Genomic DNA, 24,185 nt, shown 5'->3' on the forward strand with positions numbered 1-24,185 from the left:
TGTGTGTGTGTGTGAACTCTAACCCACTCTCCTCCATTGCACCCACTGACACTGTGTAAACATTCAGACCAATATAGCAGCAGATGTACCCTTGACATTAACAGGAGGATTGCCCCCCCCCCCCCCCCCAACACACAAACACATACACACACACACACACACACCTGAAAGATGAGGAGATCAGCTCTCAGTGTTTAGACGGCTCTTACCTAAAAGGTCCCCTGTCCACACACTTTGTTACACTTAGTTAAACAAATGTTTCTACTGGACTAGGTTTCCTCTTCCTGTGGTAATAATCACATGTTCGCCCCGTGACAGTTAAGGCCCCTCTAGCGTGGTCATTAATCCCGTGAGCTATGAAAACAGAAGTGGTGTCCGCCTACAGCGCAGCATCTCACCTAGTGACGCGCACACACACACACACACACACACACACACAGACACACACACACACACACACACACACACACACACACACACACACACACACACACACACACACACACACACACACACACACACACACACACACACACACACACACACACACACACACACACACGTTCACTTTCCCCCATGGCTTCAAACGAGATCAAACGCTGTTTGCCCCCTCTGAATCAGCAGCTTCCCAAAGCTGCCTGCTGGCTCCGGTCCAACAGGGCAAGACTGACACAGAGCCAGCTTACTTCTAAGAAGCCCCATAGCTGCAGGGGTTACAACAGTGCAGGCAAACAGACAAATTAAATCCACAATGTAGTCACTGGGGGAGATTACAGTTGACACAGTCCTATGTAAACTATGATACGTCCAGAGCAGGGCCAGAGAGGTCAGCGGGTTGAGAGGATGGAAGGACACGCTGCAGATGGTTAGTTAATCACATTATGGAGCAGACCTTGCATAACTCAGACTGTTGAGAGAGCTCAAAAGATAGCAGAGGGAGCAGGTGGCAGAGACGCATGGCACACTTACAGAACACTGAACTAATGATACAGATTAAGCACCAGGGACGTGGATACCTGTAAGAGTGACAGGCTTCAAAAGGCTGGAGGAGTACAGGAGCGTGACTAGCAGCCATGGCAACAGCTGTAACAGAGCCACGCATTTCCATGGTGATGGCTAGACTTCATACAGCTCCCTGAGTTTATCTGACATTTGGCAAACAGTACCTAAAGCTGCTGAACTTACTCCAGGCTTCAGAAAGCTCATAAATGCACACGTTTTACCAAGAGAGAAGCCGGCAGAGCTTCACTCCAACGTGTCTGTGAAACCTTGTGAGGTGAGGTGCATTGTTTGTTGTGAGCAGGGAGAACAGAGTAACCACAAAACTAACAAAAAGAAGTGAACAAACAGAGAACTGTCCCTTACCCCGGGCCTGTCAGGGCTGACAGTTCATAACTCACCAAAGATGTCTAAAAATATCTTTTAGCCAACTGTATGATATTCAAGATGCCAAACTGAATGCCAGAGGATAAGCACTGTGTTTACGAGAAAATAACTCAACTTCAGCAGTATTTTTGTATCTTGAATTTAGTCATTCAATATGTATATGTTATCAAGGTTTTCACAACATCTGGTATTCATTTCATGTTATTTTGTTCTGTATGTCTGAATTGTTGTTGCTCTTACTGATGTTGTTTTTTTCACTCTACAAATAACTTCAATTGAAAAAATAATGTTGTTTCTATGTAAGGCACTTTGAGTTTTATATTGGTATGAAAGGTTTTATAAAAATAAAGCTGATCTGAATTAATGCTTAAAACTTTAAAGTTGCTATTTACATGAAAACACTTAGGACTTCCTGACAAACTAATTTCATCCTAATTCAATGCTTTTCTATAATTTTCACGTCACTTCTGCCAAGACTTTAAAATATGCCAATTTTCCACCACAAATCAAGTCCTACAAGTGAGCTAGCAGGTTAACATATTATGCTTCACAACCACAGACTGTATAAAATATGGACGTAGTATCGTCACCCATCTGTTCCTGAGCGCTGTTTTGAAGCCAATCGACAGCGGCAGCCATATTGGAAATGCGCAACGCAACCAGGCAGAGTGTGACGTAAAGAGGCGGAGTTTGAGCCTCCTTGCCAACAGCTATGTTTTCCCGTCCAGGAGTCAAGTCAGTCATGTCCTAATTTGGGCAAAACTTAATATCTTCTGAACCGTCGCATTAGAAAAAGATTCACCCCTCGTACAGTGTGTGTCCGTAGGGCCAAGCCGTTTTTTGAACCAGGCTGTAAACATGTTTATTAATGCTGCAAAGATCGTCTTTTTGAATTGGTGTGTATGTGGTTTCTGATGTTTCTGCAGCCAGCCTCAAGCAGATTCTAGATGAACTGCAGTTTATGACACTTCCGCATGGGCTTCATAGTTTGAGACCGGAGGTTGCCGCTTGTTCACAACCAAGCCACAACCTCCGGCTGAGGGAAGCTGATGAGGAAGTGTTCAAAACTCCAGTTCATGGAGTGTCCCTAAAGCCCAAAAGACCTGTTAGGTCCTTCGTAAAAGTAACGATTTTTACAGCAGAAATAAAAATGTTCGGTATGAAATAAGACGGATTTGGTCCCAACAGCTCATGACCTTATTTGTAACTTTTTTGGGTGGGTGTTTATAGGATAATATTATAGCTAAGAGTTATGCATTAATTGACAGACAGATGGATGCACTGAAGCTGTTTGCAAGAAGGGCCAAACCCTGCCTCAGCTAGACCTCTTTGCCTGGTTTTGGTTTCACCCAAAGTTGTATTGATTCAGCATTTCTAATATGGAAACCACTTCATTAAAGCCTCTTTGGAGACCAATGGGTGACATCACTGAGACTCAGCTATGTTTTATTCCGCCTGTGTTCACACTCTGTTTGAATTTCTGCCCTCTTATTTTTTTTGAATAATTCCACTATTGGTTTCTGTTAAAGAAGTAAAATGAGGAATTTAATCGGGCGATGCTAACCAAACATTTTCTGGAGAGCTATTAGAGGAGAAACAGCGCTGAATTGTAAATAATGTCTTTGTGGAAAGTTAAAGGTATTTTACTGGAGTATTTACTGTGTAGAGTTACAAGAGTCTCGTAGGAAGGGCGACTTGCAAATATATTCAATTATTGAGGGCCTCCAAGGAAATAAGTTATATTCAGTTTCTAGAGATAAATAAAGTAAAATCATTGTAGTTAGTACAGCATGGACGAGGTCTGGATTTTCTCCTGCTGCTTAATAAGTCATCGGACACCTTCTCGCACATTTGTTTCTTCTTTTAAGATGAAAAAACGTGGTTTAATTTCTCTTTACTTCCTATCCCTCAGCTCTGTGTTCATACGTGTGGTCCAGCATCCAGTAAGAGGATACTTTCAACAACCTCCAAGAGCATCCCCATAAGTATTCACCTTTGTTGGCATCCATGGAAGCTGTTGGAGTCTGTGGTTTTGCAGGCTCCTTTAAGGCCTTCTGTGGATCCTGCTTAGGGAGCTGTGGAGGATCAGGCAGGGCGGGCTCGGGGGCATTGGGAGGAGCTTCCTCAGCCGCCACAGACGCAGCTTCATTGGCCATGGAGCGTGTGGTGATCCTTCCCTTACGGCGGCCCTGGCTGTTGGCAGTCTTCCTGCCACGCGGCGTGTTTTGCTCCTTCCCGTCCTCGTCCTCCCCACCGTCACACTTGTCTTTGTCCTTGCCAATGTCCCTGTGGTTTTTGAGTGGGAAAACACAGATTTAGAAATGGTACAGGGAATATATATTTCCTTTTGACTCAGCAGATTATGGCCCTATTTTCTCATCCTATCTTTCCTTCATAACTAAACCCACCAGAGAAATGCACTAGAATCTGTTTACAGCCAAGCTGGAAAGACTTATTGACAAATTAGCACGTTTACTTATCACCTGGCCAGGCGCCAAAACAGAAAAAGCTTTCTCATACCACATCGTCTCTAGGCTATGAACCCTGTCAACAGCCTGGGGATTAGGCCTGCTACTGAGAAAAACATCAAACTTGTGATACCATAGTTTAATATTGTGATGACATGCAACTAAATACTGAAAAGTGTTTATTAGCTTTAACAGTTCCTCTTCTTCCTGCTCTGCCCAATACCCATGTTTGTGCGATGCCTATCCTACATCATGATTCACTGAGCTACAGTTGTGCATATAAGTTTACATACCCTGGCAGAATTTATGATTTTTTTTGGCCATTTTTCAGAGAATATGAATGATAAGAGAAAAACTTTTTTTTCACTCATGGTTAGTGGTTGGGTGAGGCAAAATTTTATCAAACAACTGTGTTTACTCTTTTATATCATAAAGACAACACAAACTACCCAAGAAACCATAAATTCTGCCTGGGTATGTAAACTTATGAGCACAACTGTATATCTGACTGCACTAGACGATGTGAGAGCCTGGGTCCTTTACTCAGTGCAACACATGTAAAGTAACCAGGCTGAGTGAGAAACCTCTACCTGTTAGCACGAAATACCTATTAACATTCAATCTGCAATAAATCTGGACTTCAGCTATGTGCTTGTTAAAATGCTCATATAATTTTACCAATAAAGCTGTGATTTATTGTGCAACCCTTCAGGGGATGAGAAATGTACCCATCACTGCCTCATTCTTTGACTCAACACATTTAAATATGATATGATAAAGAAGGTTAATAAAAAAGAAATGTTTTCACGTGATTTGTCAAGAATATTTGATACAATTAACATCCCAAAATATACAGGTTAGGATTCAATATGTGTTGTTAAATTGCAGAGCTGTTTGCAACTCAATCTATTGGCTTCTCTTCATTTAACTTTAGAAAAGCTCTAACTATAGATATCACATCAACATATGGGGTTATCTATAGCTTTGCACATTTAAACAGAACAGGAATTAACTTTGTTGTATTTATGATGGACTCGAAAACATCTAGTATCACAACAACACTTGGATACAGTGTGAAAGTAAAGCTAAACTATTCACATATTCACTATTATTAAAAAGAAAGAAAGAAAGAAAGAAAGAAAGAAAGAAAGAAAGAAAGAAAGAAAGAAAGAAAGAAAGAAAGAAAGAAAGAAAGAAAGAAAGAAAGAAAGAAAGAAAGAAAGAAAGAAAGAAAGAAAGAAAGAAAGAAAGAAAGAACCCTAACATACCGATTTTATAACTCATACTAACTTCAATTTACCAGGTGCCTCAATAAGACTAAATAATATTTTCAATATCATAGAATTCCTTATCGGTACCATAAAAGTTGAAAGTAAAGCCAGGTCTTTAATCTCTGTACGCCTGTTTTTGTGATATCCAAAGTTTGAAAGAACTGTTTCATAACCAGGACAATCCAAAGTCACGTCTCTTGTTTGTAAGTCAGAAGATTTCTGCGGTTATTTACAAAAGTAGCTGTGGGGCACTTTTGTAATAGGAGCAAAATGAGTACTATTTGGGTTTTTTGTACCAGCACATGTTAGCCATAAAAGTGTAAAAAGAATATAATAGCAGCATTGAGCAGAGATAAGTAACATTTAACTTATAAGCAGCTTCACAGATTTATCACTGACTAGTGCTGAAGGGAAATTTGCCTGCAGGGTCTAATGACCTGGAGTGACACCAGCACAAGCCACTACGCACAACTCACCTAGAATCCTCCTTTTCATCTTTCTCTTCCTCGTCCTTCTTTTCCTCGTCCTCTTTTTTCTCGGATTTCTCGGATTTGTCCTCTTCGGTTTTGTCCTCTGACTTGTCTTCTTGTGAAGGACGTGTGATTTGCTGGAGACGAAACACAAAGGAGAAGAAGGTTTAATTGTTTCTCCTTAAAATGTAGAAAGAAAGTTAGCCTCAAGTACGCGGGATGGAAAAATACCTGACAAAGAATACCTTTTATCACAAAGTGATATCAATGCCTTTATTCGGATGTAAAAACCTACCCAGGAATACATTGAAAACGTCTTTAAAACCACAAACTTCATTTGTTTTTTTCCCAAAAGCTCCACACACCAGTCTGATCTTGGTTTACTGTGGCACAAAATAAACCAACCTCCTTCATAAAACTTTTTCCCTGCCTTATACTCTCACTGTTACTACACCCCTCCTGACATTTTTACACACTTCTTGCTCCAGTTTTCCTGCCTGCTATCAAGGAACAGACGTCTTTTAATGGTATCACAGTTCCTGAATTGGCCCTGTGAGCCCAGAGGACCATCTAAAATTGCACAACTGAATATGGGCCAAAGTAGTCAGCTTAATTATTCAGTTTGATAGCAGACAGACCAGGGAAGGTGAATAACAGATATGAATGCTGCAGAGTTGTTATTAGACCTACTGTCTTCAAGCTTCACAATAATGATAAAAAGGGAAAGAGAAAAAAAATAAAGACAGAACGTCAAACAGAACAATTCACCTAGAAACAATGAAAAGATCAGTCGTTTTATGATCACTACATTTTCCTTCATCTGTAAAATCTAAGAGACAAAATGCTGTTGACACTTAATCTGTCACCTCATTCACAAATTAACACAATCTGAAATGTGGCTACTTCCCATTCCTCATCTGTCCCTCACAGAGGAGAACAGGGTTTAACCAAGACACTCATTATGAACTTCATATCACGCTACCACATTTAGATTTGAAACCCAGAGCAGAAAAGGGCAGTTTTAGCATTTTACATTAAAATATGAGAGTGAAATGGTTGGGTTCAGAAAGATATTTCATACATGAAGAGTGAAATCACTTTCAAAAACTGAACTTTAGTTACAGGTCTGATACATTGATTGAGGACAGAGCAACATTCTTTATCATCAGTACTGGCGCAGTAACCACAGAAAGCGTCCTCGTGCCTGCTCCATGAAAGTGCTGTGCTGGAACAAGTCTGGCTATGCCAAGCCAAACATCCCATGCTGGTACCAGATGGGGCCAAGGAATGTGCTCCACTCAACGGTGAAGGCAAAAGATACAGACTGAGGCAAAGAGAGACAAGACAGGGGTACGGGAAAAGGAAAACAGGGTTGTGGTCGTCTGTCTTTTTTACAACATCGTGGTTCTGCACACAAGAAGTCTGGCTGCCATATCATACAGTTAAGTTCAATACAGACGCTGTGGCAAACTCTGCCTTAAGAGGCAGTGAGCAACTTGTGGCTGCTCTGGCTAACTTTTATAAGAGCCTTTAATCGAGGGGATTTTGCCTTCAAGGAGCGGAACTGCATGACTAGCAAAATCAAATCAATGGTATTTGGAGGAAAATTGCATGTGATGCTATCTTACGTTTACCCCATACACTGTTCAGAGCAAAGGCTGTCATTCATAACCCTCAATTTAGTCGCACCGAAAACACTGAAAAATCACATTCAAGGATTGACGTCACTGTTCGCTGCTTCCAAGCTAGTCCTCCAAGTTTTATGCAGACCTCCAGCAGGGCTGCTGCACACTTTTTAAATCAAATTCAGGACTTTAAAATACTTTTTTATGACACAAACAAATAAAACAAGAACATTTCTCTGCAATTTACACAGGTATTTCACTTTCTATATCCCACGCTCCTTTACGTCTCTTGCAAGAAGCCTCATAAGCATTGTTTGCCTGTGCCAACCATTCCCCCGGGATTGAAGCCAGATAAAAATATGAACATTTTCGACATGTAAAATAAATTACAGAGGAGCTCCCCACATAATAAGCCCCCATAATTTTGACTGGTGTTTTCTATCCAGGAAAAAAACAGAAGTATTTTCTTTTTTGAAAGTTTCAGATCTATTGCAACAGATGACGTCACTGTGGCTGCTTTCACAAATGGGTAGCTAAATATGCAGCCTACGGTCAAGTACATTGTACGCCTACACAAATTTGCCAACTTCCACCAAGAAGTGATGCTTCTGAGTACAGCAAACTCTAAAGATGTAAAAAAAAAAATAATAATCTGACAAGATATTAAAATGTGCAGGTGTGACGTCTGAGGTAATTCTCCCCAGATATAACCAATAACCAATTGTAGTTATTGTGCATAAAATTGTTCTATGATTCAATTTAGATTTTAATGCATTAGTGTGTCAATCACTTCAATTTTTCAGCTCATAATTCTGGTGCTTATTTTAATTGAGTTAAATAAATGTAACTTGATTTCTCTATTGACATTCTGCTGAGTAGCATGTGAATTCCTTCATTCATTGAAGATATATTGACTCAAATTTTGTAATTTGTTTATCAGAATTCAACAAAATATCAGAGAACTGTCCTGATTTACAATGTTACAATGTTACAATGTCATTTAGCAGACGCTTTTATCCAAAGCGACGTACATACGAGAACAAGAACAACACAAGCAAAGATCTAGACAAGAGGAAACAAGATCAGTAAGAGTGACAAAGTGCTTCAAGTCAATTTGGGTGCAGGTACTGCCAAGCAGTGTAAAGGCAATGCACAAAAAAAGTAAGGATTTTTTTTTTTTCCCGAAATAAGGAACATCTACAATGAAGCAACCAACCAATTTAAGACCTTCCATTATCATCATCAACAATTAACATCACCACAATAATGACCAAAGTACCAAGTGCTGGGTCACTCAAGAGCTGAACACCGATTCCCAGAGTAGAGCTGGAAGACATGATCTGCCACTGGGGACAACAGTGGAGAACTGTCTAGCTAAGTGCATAGTGATTTGTTTGTTAGACTTCAGTACCTGTTTACACACAAAGTGTTCTAGTTTGCTCAGTTTGCATTGAATACTGTTCAGCAGCATAGGAGCACACTCTATGTCCGATTTAGTTGTTGTCACTATCAAATGTCTGAAGTGTACCACTATGCTTTTTAATTATTTTAGGTCATTGCTGGACATGGAGTCAGCATGCAGTAAGTAACTGCTCTCTTCTTTTTCTCCTTATGTTGTTGCTCCTATTTGTTTTGTTTCTGTAGTGTCTTGTAAGTCCATATGGGCTGCGCACCTTTCGGTGGATGACACGATGAATAATAAATAAACTAAACTAAACTAAACTATCAGATTTTGTATTTTTAATCCAAAAAGTAACAACTGGCCATACTAAACTTGTTCTATAAATTCAGTGAAGTCAAATGACTGTTTTTGCCTGTGGGATTTAGTGTAGTAGCAGTGAACAACCAAGAGACAGCAAACAGACGAACCCATGAAGAGTACAAGAGGACATATTCAAACGTGAACCCTTCACCACTTGTTCAGGAAACACGATAAACTAAGCTGTGCTAGCTTGTTCTGCGACGATAACACATCATGACTGTCATTAAACGGCTAGTTTTAACCAGAGACTGTATGGTATGTTTGGACATCTTCAAATTACTGTGCTCAATATACACGGTTTTCTTACCATCAGACTAGTTGATTAGATGGAATTAAAATTTCTATTCAAACTAGGAAATTTGTCACTTTGAAAAATGTTTACAACAAACACAGATGAAGAAGTAAGAACTCAGCCAGCTTACAAAATATCTGTAAGAACTAGATGAACACAAATTACTTCATTTTGAATCCCCCAAGGCTTCTCGTTTCGTTTCGTTTTGTTTATTCAGGGGAAAAAATATCAACCAACAGTTGCAAGAAGCCATTGCACTTTCTGGAGTGTTTTAATAAAAGGTTGTTTAGTAAATTAGAAAGTGATGGCACAGCAGGGTTCCTTTCATCACCTGCTTGTTTTTCTTACTATCCATCACAACACTCAGCAGCAACAAACAGGCAAATTGGCCCAAAGATTGGCTTCTCTGACTGTGTGATGATATGACAAGCACTGTATTTTCCTACTAACATACTCTCACAAATACTGTAAGTGCCCTGAAGAAGACACGGGGTGCAGCGTTTTCTGACAGTCACACGCAGCTGATTACGCTCTCTACAAAAAACCATGATCACATCACTGTCTCTCCGCTACAAGCACATCTGCTAACCTAAGGACAGATAAGGGGTGACATGGAGCTATATCTTTTTTTTTTTTTTTTGCCAGTTTTTTTTATTGAAGTTTATGACCACAAAAACACAGCTTTATCATTAATCTTTTTCCACTTTCACAGCTGTATGGCTGTATTTTAAGGTTTAACAAATGGACAAACAAGACAATAACAACTAAACAGAAATTAAAGAAAAATAATTTAAAAAAAACAATAGAATGAACCAAGCTTCTCTAAATCAAACAATGCTATTCAATTTGAAGGAATCAAATCAAGGTCAGTTGGCATATATTAAGACAAAATGAAAGTATTTCTACATGGATTTTGGGACTGCAGTGTTGGATTGTTTTTTCAATAATAATAATGATGATCAATGAAGGGTTTCCACATTTTTTAAAATCATGTTCTTTGGCTCTCTGGATGTATGTTATTTTTTTCTAATGGGAGGGTTGACAACATCTGACTTAACCAAGCGGCAACCTCCGGTCTAAAAATATGAGTCCAATGCGGAAGCTGCAGTTCATCGAAAATCCGCTTGAGGCTGGCTCCGGAAGTACTGGAGGTCACATACACATGAATGGGAAAAAGACGATCTTTACAGCAGAAATAAACATGTTTACAGCCTGGTACAAAAGATGAGTGTAGTCTGGATAGCTCATTTCTCGATGTCCTCTCACTGTACAGGGGATGAATTTTTTTCTAGCGCGGCAATTTTGAAGATATTGAGATTACAAGTCTTCCAATGAGAGGCACAGCTTACTGTGGGAACACTGCAGCTGTCGGCTAGGAGGCTCAAACTCCGCCTCTTTACGTCACACTGGCTCCACAGCAGCAATATGGCTGCCGCCGACGATTGGCCTCAAAACAGCTCTTGAGAAACAGATGGGTGACGTCACGGATACTACGTCCATATTTTATACAGTCTATGGATTTAACCAATGGGTGGTACTGGGTCTGTTAGTGTCTTTCCAGTTTTTCGCAATACATTTCTTTGCAGACAGCAGATTATGGTCAATACATTTGCATTCATTTGTAGTGTAACAAATCTATATCTTTCTTAATAGCCTGAAAGTTTTGGGGCTTTTGAGTAAACATTTGGGGCTTTGTAGCTATACTACCGTGCCGCGGAAGGTTCTCAGTATATCACTCTTCATGGGGAAGATGAGGTGCATCCCAAGCCAGATGCGTAGGAATCCATGGGCTCAATCCAGCATCACCACTGAGATCTACAGTATAGTGTGATGATGCAGAAACATTTGCCCTTTAGGGAAAGCCCTACTGAATGAGAGCTCTAACTGCATAATGACGTATGCAGAGGATGCTATTTCAAACTTTCACTCTTGACTCATTTCCTGCCTACAGAAGTTTGCAGAGTATGCTTAAGGGAGCTTGTTACAGAAGACTAGTCGGTTTGGGGGTTGTTCTACTTATACATGTTGTTCAGTGAGATGCTGTTCTGGTTGGGTCGGGGAACGCAGTGCGTGTTTGCTTTGGAGTCAGGAGCAGTGGCATTCCTGCCTCTTCTCCCACACTGTGTAAAGAGCCTCCACACAGATGTTCTCCCAAAGTCAATGAGGCCCTGTGGTTCTGTGGTTCTTCAGTGTTTTTTAAATGAAGCTCTTGCCTGACCTGGCTTGAATATTTTAAGAGTTTTAATTTCTCCCCTCTTTTGCTGATTCACAAGTGCTGTTTGATTTAGGAAATGACAGAGCCACAAGTCAATCTTCCTTTTCCTACCACAGAACTGAGGCCAGCAGAGGAATCTCTCACTCCGTCTTCTAGACGTTTAAATGGCAAAAAGAGGAAATTAAAAATCAACTCGATTATTATAAAGCAGCAACTATTACGTAGCATTTCATCACAGTTACTGCTGCTAAGAAAGTGTCTTTAAAACAGTCTCATAACCCATCTTATCAAAAATAAAGGAGAAGATCAAGAAAAAGGAATACAGCTATGAATATTCAGCATCAATCAAAGGGGTGTGTAGCTCACATTTAATTTGAAAAGAAAAATGCACTATCAAGCTGATGGACACATTAACTCTAAAAGCTCTTACTGGATCCATTTTCTGTCAAAAATACCAGAAAAAAGGGAAAGCCAAAATGAAAAGCATTGGCCACAGTTACCGTGGTTACTGTGAGCTCTGCAGCAGAATAACTGCTCCTACTGATGCTTTAAACCAATGAGATCAACTCAGCTGCTGAATTAACTTTTCACTTAATAAAGGAGGTCTCAAGACCTTTGCTTTGCATAAATAATATAAGAGAGATAAAAGTATCCGCCCATCTTATTTGTGTTAGATAATGTCTCTGGATCATCACTTTCCAACTTTGAATATTTGAAACACTTCCACCAAACAGAACCTTGTGAAATATCAGACATTTTTCCAACTGTGGATCTCTCTTTTTTGCTAATGCTACAAACACTTCCTCTAGACTTCTATCAGTGTTCTGCTCTGTTGATGAACGTGTGATATGTCTTGAAATCGTTGGTGTTTTTGTCAAGCATTCGATGAAATCAGACTTCAGGGACCTCTCTGGTCAAATGTTTCTTTCCTGCCGCAGCAGTAGCAGTAAAGAAAACATCATTCCGACCTTTGCCTTTTCTAGCAGCATTCACTTTTTTGTTCCACGTCTTTGTTTGGGTCTCCTCATGTGACCAATAACAGATAAAGGGGTTTATCCCTTTATTAACGACTACTGGCCCGGGTTCAGAGCTAGAACGTCTAATTTGGAAAGAAATATGAAATGTTACGCCCTGTGGTCAGTTAAAGTCCCTTAGGTCTGACCCTCATTGACAGCTTTGAACACTGATAAGCCAAACCTGTCACCATCACATCACATCACATCACATTCTATGGGGTCATGGAAAAGCCTTGAATAAATACAAGCGAGTTGTCACAAATTATATATAAGATTCATGGGCAACAGCAATATTTTCACTATATTTTTTATTTTATTTTTTTTATAATTTTTTAAAAATATTTTGTATTATTTAACTATCACCTACTATACTCTTTTAATGTAAAACTACCTCTGCACTACTCACCACTGCACTATTATCATATTATTTTTTAGCCTGTACATATTAGTCATGCCTATGTGCTGTTCTTTTTGTGTTTATAGTTAATGTTATTATTATTATATTTATATATTTTTTTGCATGCCTTAGTCTCATGCCTTTGTACAAAGAGAGCACAGTTTACTAAAGTCAAATTCCTTGTGTGTTCAAGCATACCTTGCCAATAAAGCTGATTCTGATTCTAAGATGATCTTATACTGAATTATGTCAGATTCTAAAGGGACCTGCAATTCAATAGTGGGGTACAAATACAAAAGAAACTACTCTAATATGTTGAAAGAGACCCTGTATTGTCAGGGCTTTTATTTTTCTCAGTGGGCGGAGCTTGAAGCTGACACATATATACACATGCTGTGTTGTCAAAGACTAAGGAAACATGAGCGAGAAGACACTAGAACAGGATGAGGTATTCAGGGGAAAGTTTTACATCTGAAAGTAAGCAGTAGCTCTGTTGTAGACAGAGTGAGAGTGTAGCCTGTGTGAGTTTTCACAAGAGTGCTTCCTTTGAGCTCGGAGTTCATTGTTGTCTTTATGAGTTTTTCATGAGTGTTTAAAAGCTGAGTCAAATATTCATTTAGTGCAACATTCTGTTGACTTTGCAAACACATTCTGCAAAGTTTGAAGAAATGCCATCACCCTGTCAGTGTGTCTGACTCTACAATATGTTTGGAGATTAAAACTCATTTTTGCGTATCCTCTTGGCTAATCTCCAAACTCTTAGCTTGAAGTTGAACACATTCATGCATGCATTCCAACACAGCCTTGGTTTTGACAGTTCAATTAAAACCATGTCCACACATGTCCGTGGAAAAACTACCCTAAAAAAGCAGAGTTTGACTGCCTTCAATCCTTCAGTAATGATGAAGTCTAAGAAGCCAACTGTCCAAGCAACAGAGCAAGACAAAGTACGACACAGGCAAGAAACAAGAAGATACAGGAGAAAGAAACTGAGCGAGTGTGGTAACAATGGCAAAAACTGCCCTAACAAGCGAGCAACATACCTGCAAGCTCATTTGCTGGTCATAAAAACCCGTTTGCGCTGCTGTGAGCCACAGCTTACTGTTGTTGGAAATGTGAGTTTACCCTCCGGTACTTCCATGGCAGTGGTAACGGTAGCAGGAGAGGGGCAGGACAGCACCATAGCAGAGCTCCTTAGAAGGGCTGCCGGGCCACGGCACGGCCGCACATATTCCGGGAAAGCGTGTCATCAGGCCGCTTAAGCCGCCCAAAGAATTGTCCATCTCACATGCACGCACTAATCTATGCAGGGTCACCCAAGGTAATCCCTGCGAGCACTCCTCTTTGATTGGCACTCACAGCAGCACAGAGAGTTTTTTGGGCCTGTCAGATGGCCGGACTGTACCATCTCAGTCTATTTAGAGAGGGGCGATTTTCTCTCTCTCTTTCTCTCTCTCTCTCTATGTCTCGCTCTCGCTCGCTCACTCTCGCTCTCTCTCTCTCTCTCTCTCTCTCTCTCTCTCAGGCTCTCAGAGGAAACGAAGAGAGAGGAAATGGAAAAGAAAAAAAAAAACAACACACACTCAGCGGATAAGCTGCCAGCGCTGACTCGGTCTCACTGAGGGTTTTTTTCACTTAGTTTCACTCGCTCGCCCTACATTCCTCTGCTGTTGCTTTTGCTCACTCAGTCCTCTTCCTTCTCTCTCTAATGACTCACTACAATTTCTCCAAACTGCTGTTGTGCAGTCACACCAGCAGCTCGAGAGGCTACAATAACAGTGTTCTTCTCCGAGACCAGATTCAATATCTAGATTGGTGAATTGGAGCAGATGCCAGTGTGAAAGCACGACTTTAGAAAATGACAGCTGTACACTACTCATCCTGTATCGATGAGACATGACTGTTTTGAGGCTTGGCTTGGGTTTAACCCTTTGTATACAGAAAAAGAATTACAGATGATGAAGGTTATTTAACTGAGAATTAAAACAATTTCCTTCATTGTGTAGTTCAATGTGACTAAAACAAAAAGACAAGACTATTGGAACAAACTATTCTGTAGAACTTGGAACGACTTACTTATATTGTCAGGGGAAAGGAGGGGGGAATTTCAAGAAATTTCGTCACCTTTAATTGAATTTCTCAGACGTTACGAAGCCAATTAATTGAAAAATGGTGCTGTGTTGTGTATTTGCTTATTTTATTTTTTGCCTTTTTTTATTTATTTTTTTATTTTATTATTCATATATTATTCTATTGTATTTTACTCGTTTTCATTTATTTATTAGGAGGGATTATGTTGTTGGTATAATGTACATTTTATGTCAATTGTACCATTAGTATTTGTCTTGTCATATAAAACACAATAAATATATTTTTGAAAAAAACCAAACTATTCTGTAGAACAGTTTCTGAACCCGTCTCCTATGTATGCTGAAGAGCGTTAAGCATTAATAGATGCTGTTTTTTAACATTAAACTGCTTTATTCACTATTTTAATAGGTTTCAACTACAGGCTCCTTTGCTTTCACGGTGGAGACGACTCTATTGATACAATGCTCGTGAAACTTGCTTGCTGTGTAGGCTTCTGTTTTAGGGTGGCCATCATAAATGAGACCGATGCAGCCCAGCGTACTAACCGAAATCCTGCACCCACATCTAAGGCTATAACTTAAACATTTGCGACACTTATATCATTACTGGTACAAAGTTACAAGTGGCTTCACGGACATCCACTACGCTGTGATGTCCATGATTCCAACTTCCTCAACTCAAACTCACTTTTAGTCTTTATTCTTAACAACACAGGGAGGTCTTGACAAAGCTCTGGCTTCTGAACAACAGACCTGAATCTGAAGAGAATCAAAGAGACCATCTTACAGAAGTGACAAGTCAGAGAAATCTCTGTTTCATATGTAGTGTTAAAACTGAAAAGACGTTTCCATCACTTACGTGGCACTCTGTGTCAGAGCAATGAACAAGTCCTCTGTCAACAGCTGGTGGCTCCATCTACACTATGAACCCAACTCAACTGGACAGCTCACAAGGGTAGAGTCACCCATCAAGTATTGTACCAGTCACTTTGTAAAGTGAGAAGAACCATTATTGTGTTCAAGATGTAATCGTGAACTCTCGTGACCTTCAACTCCTCCTATGTAAAAGAAGCAGTCCACAATCAGCCCACTGTGTCCCCCCCACAGATGCACGCGGAGACAGAATGTCCTGTACGGGACTGTGGCATCAGTGAAGGAGGGAGAAGCTGGGGAAGAGAAAACATCCACAGCACACTGACTGAAATTAATATTTAATTGCACCCAGTGTGGAGTTGTGAGATGGTGCACCTTTTTGGAGATGAATTTAAGTCAGATATAAGAATGACAAAAAAAACACCTACACAATCTCTTAACAACAACAGCGTATAACGATAGTGTCAATGCGTAGTCCATAAAAGTTCACATGAAAAGTTGGCTCCAGTTTGTCTTTGTGTTTACGCTGTGACAAACACATTTCTGTGGAGCGACAAGATGAAACAACAGCAACAGTGAAGTCACCATGTCTTCAAATGTGTCCTTCTTTGTCAGCAACAACAAAAAACATTTTGATTTCAGTTCAACTGTTGAAGCTCTTCTGTCACATTTGGTTTAGCGTGACACATTTTAAGAGAAAGGAAAAAGTTGAATTGCACACACACACACCCAAACAGGGTGTGTGTGTGTGCGTGTTTCTCAATGTTCTGAATGTTCCACTTTGCCTCGTCTGACCTCTCGTCTCCCCTGTGAGAGTAAGAATATGTCTAATCTTGTTCTATTCTAACAGTAAATCTTAATCATGTGACTGTGTGGTTTCAAATGGATTTCAAACTAAGCAGTCAACGATCATTATATCATTACTGATTTATCTGCTGATTATTTTCTCTGTAACTTCAGTGACGGCGTCTGAAAATTGTCAAATAATGAGCGTGCCTTTGACAATGTTCAGAAGCACATAACTTAAATCTTCAGATATAAACAGGGGCCTTGTTTTGCTTTTAAATTATCCACAAACTGCACCCCCAAGTAAATAGTGTTTCTGTGTGCCAGTGTTGTTTGCATACATTTAATTGAGGCATTATGCATTCATCTGGAGAAAGAAATGCTCTGTTCTACGCAAATGAGCCTCATTGCAAAAAATACCTGACTCACTGGTGTTATAGCGCTAACAGTGACGCACAGCTAGTGAAATCCATAGATGGTATAAAATATGGACGTAGGATCCGTGACGTCACCCATCTGTTTCTGAAGAGCTGTTTGAGGCCAATCGTCGGCGGCAGCCAAATTGCTGCTGTGGAACCAGTGTGACGTAAAGAGGCGGAGTTTGAGCCTCCTAGCCGACAGCTGCAGTGTTCCCACAGTAAGCTGTGCCTCTCATTGGAAGACTCGTAATCTCAATATCTTCAAAATTGCCGCGCTAGAAAAAAATTCATCCCCTGTACAGTGAGAGGACATCGAGAAATTAGCTATCCAGACTACACTCATCTTTTGTACCAGGCTGTAAACATGTTTATTTCTGCTGTAAAGATCAGCTTTTTCCCATTCATGTGTATGTGACCTCCGGCACTTCCGGAGCCAGCCTCAAGGAGATCCTCGATGAACTGCAGCTTTTAGCACTTCCAATTGGACTCATATTTTTAGACCGGAGGTTGCCTCTTGGTGAAATCTTGACCGTCCACTGAGAGTTTATGCTAATTACGCGTATTTATAAGCATTGTTGCGCTCAAACTCTTCAGTGATCGTGACAACAATTCCACCTCTGGAAGCCCCGATAATAATATATCTGTACTTAAAGTCTGTTAATAGTACTTTGGCATAACAATTTTCATAATAATAAAGCTGTAAAGTGGCTGCAACAACTTGAACAATCCTCATAGCACAAACTTGCTGCAAATGCAGAGAAGAAAGCAAAGTCAAAACCATGTGCACAGTAAAAAAAAGACAACAATGAGAACTTTCAGCAAAAAGACGGTTTAACTGGAGTAACAGCAAATGTGCAGCAATATACACACATGATGCAAAGCAATAAAGGCAAGAAAAACCAGAGGTTTTTTTTGTTTTTTTTTACCAGAGGTGCTCCTGGCCTGTGGGGCGCTAACAGTTGACCATTCATTTAGTATCAACATTTGACTGGGAGGTAGTGTTGTAGTCAAAACCACATCCACCGAGACCAAGACATGTCCAAGACCAAGACATATAGGGATCAAGACCGAGACAAGACCAAGACCATATATATCAATGAAATATCATCATGAGAGTTAAGAAAATAAAAGACTTCTGTTTATTTTATTTAAGTTTGCTTTAAATACAATCAACAGCAACAAACAAGGTTTGGTTTGATCTTTGTTTCCTTTCTTTTGACCTGCTGTGAGACTTTTGACTCCTTTATTTTTGTTTTTGTCATCGTTAGTTAAACATTTGCTTGTGATGAGAGTTAAAACGGTGTTTTCTGTTGCCTGTGATCTCAGGCGAGGTAGAAGATCGAAGGGTTTTGTTGAGTCTTTCTTTTCTAAATTAGTTGTGTGCATTTTTTTCTTCTTTAGATAATATTTGAGGTGTTTTTATCTGATGGGTTATAGGTGTTGACACAGAGTGCATCAGTGGTGGTCTCGACCGGTCTTGATATACAAAACAAAGTTCGCCCAATCCGAGACCGAGTAAAAATGCTTTCAATTCTGAGACGAGACCGAGACCTGAAATAAGACCGGTCTCAAGTACTACAACACTCCTAGGAGGTAAGAGGCCCACTCTGCGTCCTATCCCTAGAGTCAGTCTAGCCTGTAAATAATGTCAGGAATGTCGAGGACAAATCCTCAGCACCTGATACTATAGCGAGGTGTGGCACATGTGTGATATACGTTCTAGGCATGTATCTGTTACACGGGCTGACAGGGAGACACGAAACAGGTGTGGCAAGGGGTGAGACGAACTTGATGCTGCACAGTTAGCATGTGAACACACACACACACAAATCCAACCGTCACCTGACAAGGATGTTTCCACTGCAAACACCCCGTAAATATTTCTGTTTTATTTCAGAGTTCAATCACTGAACTGAACTTTAGAGCAAAGAGGAAACGAACAGCATGTTGACGGCTGCATGAGGAACAAACAGTCAAAAAACATGTCATTAAGTTTAACATTTACCTGGTTGCGCCCTCTCCGTCGTCCGTAGTTTCGTCTCACCAGCGTCTTGTAGTTGTGGTTCTTCTTGGTCAAGTAGTAGTAAAGGACACAGTCAGCAACACACTGGAACCAAAGACGGTGTGTTATTATCGTAACAGACACTGAAACTGGAGGCAACATGGCCAAGAATATGTTTGTTTTATTGTAAATATTGTCCCCGTTAAGAAGTACGGTTGGGCATTAATATGTACATCTTATGTATTAATCTTCTTTTCACATATATTTCTATTTATTCAACATGTGTTTGTGACTTTATAGTAAAAAAAGTTTGGAAGAATATAATTTTTTTTTATACTTAAAAAAAAACACAAATAGTTTTTGTGTGTCTGACTTTGTAAAGGTGAGTTTTATATTGAGCCCACACTAGAAAAAAAAACAGTAATAGTTCTGCTATTAATTTTAAAATTAGACCCTTTTTAAAAAGTTTATCTTGGGGCGTTTATCCCTCACAGAGACAGAGTGGGGAACGACATGCAGCTGAGGGTTGGAATCACCCCGAGCAGCCCACTTGAGGGACATCTCTGTGGACATGGATATGAGACACACAATTTAACCACTAAGCCAAACAGATGCCCCTTTCCAAAAAGGGACATTGAAAATACAAGCAGTACCTTTCTTTCCAGATACGATGCAATCAGGCCAAAGTTTTTGGGGTGTTGGACAAACCTAGAATAAAAAAAGATGTAATGTGTTAATTATGAATTAGTGAAAGCCTGAGGCGGCGTTAGAATCAATATCTGAGCCACAGACTCAAAGGGATAGAAAACAAAAACTCACTTCTCCTTAAAGATCTCCTTTTCATGCTCTGTCCAAACATTCATGAACTGCCGGGCTTTGTACACCTTCATTGGGTCGTCCATCAGGCCATTCATGTTGATGAACTTCACTCTCCTCTGTTCGGAGTCGTACATCATGGGAGGGATGACAGACAGCTGTCTCATCTGTTTCTCATTGTTCTGTGAAACATGGACAGCATTGTTACGCCAATAAACACAGACTCTTTTGTTCAATAAATCTTTAGATCTGCTACCTGCCTTTACAATTGTTTTGATTATATGTATTAAGGCTGGTTTTATAAGTGATAGTGAGCTTATGTCATACATATCACTGTCGTTGAAAATCACACTCACCTCCTGCTCCGAGAGGCCGTCGATGATTTCAGAAATCTCGTGCTCGCTTCTTGCGATTGTTGCTGAAAGGCCGGTTCCTCTTTGTCCAACCCTGCAAAAAAAAAAAGACACAGCTTCTAAGAAATCTATTAAAAACCTCACATTAAACTTGTGGGCAGTTCCAGGCAATATCCACCCTTTTAAGAGAAATAAAATGTAGAATTAACATGATTTTTATCGTTTCCTGAGAAAACCGGAGTCAAGTTGCTAAAAAGAGAGAAGTTATGGAACATTTGAATGTCTGTGAACAAACAGAATCATTGTACCCATTATTACTGAATAAAAGAGTCTGTTCCACCACTTATTACTTGCTTCCTCCTTCACAGTCTAGCAGTTTTAATAAACAGCACTGACATGCAAACTCTTACTTGGAGATTTGAAAGAAAGCACCAAAACAGAGCGCCAGGAACAATCAGACGCAGGACCCCAATCCTGTCCCCCACCATTCCCAGAGGCACCCATAAAGCCGGAGTCTCTGCCCAACAGGCCACTGAACACCATCTAGTGTTCTCCTTTTGAGTGATATCTGACCACGCAACATTGAGGATACTATTATAATAACTGTGTTGCTTCTTTTTGACATTACAAATGCACCAAAAGACCTCTGAAGTAAAATTTATTTCTCTACAGTCCCTACATCTTTGATCTCCTCATCACACAAAGTTGATCCTTCAGTCCTCGCTGAGGAGCAAGTAAAAAAGGTTACTAATGGAGAGAAAGGCAAGAGCTCACTCACTTCAGGTACACTGACATTCTCTGGTAAAAAAAATAATCTGTTCTTTTATAGTATCAAGCAGATAAAGGGAATAGTGCCAGTACAAAAGCATTGATTAAGACAGGAAGACAGTTCATCTTCCAGCAGACAATCATTCTATTATTTTTTTATTATTTGAATATATTTATCTATTTATTTCTTGTATTCATCTGATTTTCTTAACACTACATTATTTTTAACTTTTCTTTCAACCATTACTTATTTTATCAATTTTACTGTATTGATTTTATTTTATTTATAATCCTGCCTTTTATAATTTTAACATTGCTGTTGGTTTCTGTCTCTCTGTTGTTCTGTGAAGCACTTTGGGCTGCATGTTTTTATGTATGAAAGGTGCTACATAAATAAAGTTGAGATGTGTCTGTGTAAGAAATACAACAGCTGCTTAATCAAAGATGCCGTAAGAATTATGGTTTAGATGCAATATTTGGTTATTTGTTGAATATCCTTTTACATTTGATTAAATAAAAGAAAATCTAACAAGAAAAGAAAAGATTTACCACCTGGGCCGCAGTCGTAGATTTTACTCTGATGTTTCGTAGGATCTTTGAAAAAGATAGTCTCTTCAACCACTTTACTTCCTACTGTAAATATAAGGACATGTTCATGTGTGTCTAACCATGAGCCTGTCTACATTTACTTTCAGAATGCTTTGTCTCTTTGTCTGCCGGTAATTGTTATACTAATGGGAACATTCCTACTGGTCTTAGTGGCGTATGGAATAATGCATTTGCAGTTTGTGTTGATGTCCGTGGGGAGATGGTGCAGCTTTGGGTTTGTATGTTTATTTGTATGTGTGCCTTGAGTGCAGACATGGATGAGGGTATCTCCTCTGTAAATGGACTTGACCCGTTTGTCTTCACTTTTGCTTATTTTTACTTGTTAACTCATTATTCTATGTATCCTTTTTTCGTCTTTCATCTTGGCTGTGATGTTTTTCTAATTGGATATTTTTTTAGAATCAACTATCTCTTGTGATTTCTATTAAGTTGCTCAGCCCAGCTAGAGGTAATGGACCAACAATTAATCTGCAGCTGCTGTAATTGTTTTGTCGGTTGATATCTTCATCAAAAATGAGAAAATAATTCCTAAAGCTGCACATAATAATGCAACAGCCAGTATGAAAACAAAGTCTAATCAATCCAGCGTTAACAACTATACTAAGTAGAACAAAAAGGGAAGCCTGTGAGGAAAGGGTGTCATGTGTATCAGTTTCTGTTTCTGAACCAACAACAAACCACAGCCCAACGACCAATCACAGGTGGAGGCTGTTACCTCTGGAAGCGCTCCTGCTGCTCTCTCTGTTTGCGGATCTCAGGGAACTGCCTTTCGTAGTACTCCCGTGTTCGGCTATCCTTGGCTTTGCGTCTGGGGTTGTTCTCCATTCGCTCCACCTTCTTCTCCCACGCCTCCATCAGCTGGTCATAGCGCTGGCAGATCTTCTGTTCCTGAGTGCACAGAATGGAAAATGCTACAGTTGGAGTGGGCATCCATCACCGCAAGTGAGAGCCAAAAGAACTTTTTGCCAAAATATCCACAAGCAATATGTGTATCATGAGGGAGTTGATATTTTCATATGCCCAAATACAACCTGGAACAACTGAGAGGGAGTCGAGATCTTTTGTTTCCATCAATTATTTATAGGTGACTTAAAACAAAGAAATAACTTATACTAAATAAACAAGGTTAAACAAATGCTCTGGTTTAAGATTTGTTAGAGGTGCAGATGATATAAAACATAGTGAAGTAGATATAAATACAGTAATAATTAAAATCTAACCAGTGGGCTACAAAGCAGCAACAGCTGTGACATGTCTGGTTCCTGCGGTCTGCAGGTGAACCCAAGTGCATCATTGCATATTTAATATGTCAAATCAACCTGACAGTCAAGTCAGTGTCGCTGTTAATCTCTTGAAGGTTACATGACAACAAATAAAACACAACGGGCTGCAGAAACTTGCTCGCAGAGTTGAGCGAGTACATGCTGTTCAGGAACTGGGTGTGTTTGTTGTGGCTCTCTGTCCGTCTTTCATGTTGCCTAATTCAGTGTCCCAGCCCGGGCACAGTTTGTTCTGATGCAACAATTCTGATTACAAAACCCTCTTAAAAGCTCATTACTATTTTGTTACATAAACCTACACATCAATCTGTCCTTAAATGTAACATGTATGTTTTTAATTAGATTTATTTATAACTATCTGGTTGTTTTAAGCCTGGAGGAGAGGTTGTAAAACTATCTGGATCTGAATGCTACAATAAAAAATATTCCCTAAACCAGCTGATTTCCAGAGGTTTAAGGGTTAATATTCTCAGTGAGGATGTGGAGAGACTCTTGAATTTGGAGCTGAATACAGCCTGGTTTCTACTTTGCAGCGAGAGACAAACAATTCACCTTCCTCTTGGCATGAGGCCATGTGCACTCTGCCATTGTTCAGGGTCGATCAGGTCTGTCTGACCCTGACAGGGAAAAGGTGGGACTCACTGATCCAGTGGAGGAAAAAGAAGCCAAGTGCCCCAACATGGGGTGATTCTGAAATATCTAATCCAATGATAAGAGAGTATTTCTCAGATCTGCTCTTTGATGAAACTGTATTTATTTGTATGCTGCCTGTAAAAGCAGCGCTGGGCCTGCACAATACTTCTCAACAAACGGGGGAAACCAAGGCCTGTCTTCCTGTTCTTTAAATACACCAGGGTTTTTTTCAATAGCTCTATAAGCACTGTGGATTTAGGGATGGCAATGTCGGTCATTCAGTTCCCATCCCAGTTCCTCCTGGAAGAAAACTATTGAACAGACTACCGTGAAATATTGTAGGCGTTTCTGCTCCGCAGGGAATCGCCTGTTGATTTTGGAGATTTCCTGACTTTTCCTGCATTAACTTGACATTTGTATTTTGAGCTGAATTTATCGACAATCACTGAATAGATCAGCATGAAATCTGGTTCAGACTTCATGCCTCCTTCTGGGAAACTTGCTGTGACTTTGGTGTGAAGCCGACTGCAACTACCTGAGCTCTGGATAATTCATAGTAATACAAGAGTTCCTCTCAGACCGAAATGACATGTGTCCTGTCCCAGGAACGTCACCTCGGTTTCGTAGCACTAGACCTTAGTCAAACCACCAACC

At 39.9% G+C, this 24,185-nt stretch overlaps 1 protein-coding gene across 3 annotated transcripts in view; it reads right to left on the reverse strand.

The window, feature by feature from the left end:
• The window catches only part of ncor1 (nuclear receptor corepressor 1), a 75,377-nt gene that overhangs the window by 30,699 nt on the left and 20,493 nt on the right, over positions 1-24,185 (reverse strand). For all 3 annotated transcript variants that reach the window (XM_034683924.1, XM_034683923.1, XM_034683925.1), the window contains exons 10-16: positions 22,334-22,506; positions 20,245-20,335; positions 19,892-20,070; positions 19,726-19,780; positions 19,076-19,177; positions 5,602-5,732; positions 3,380-3,672 (exon numbers count right to left, since the gene is read on the reverse strand). In XM_034683924.1, the coding sequence (XP_034539815.1) occupies positions 3,380-3,672; positions 5,602-5,732; positions 19,076-19,177; positions 19,726-19,780; positions 19,892-20,070; positions 20,245-20,335; positions 22,334-22,506 (1,024 nt within the window). The remainder of the gene's footprint in view (positions 1-3,379; positions 3,673-5,601; positions 5,733-19,075; positions 19,178-19,725; positions 19,781-19,891; positions 20,071-20,244; positions 20,336-22,333; positions 22,507-24,185) is intronic.

This window comes from Notolabrus celidotus, chromosome 5, assembly GCF_009762535.1.
Source record: "Notolabrus celidotus isolate fNotCel1 chromosome 5, fNotCel1.pri, whole genome shotgun sequence".
NCBI lineage: Eukaryota > Metazoa > Chordata > Actinopteri > Labriformes > Labridae > Notolabrus > Notolabrus celidotus.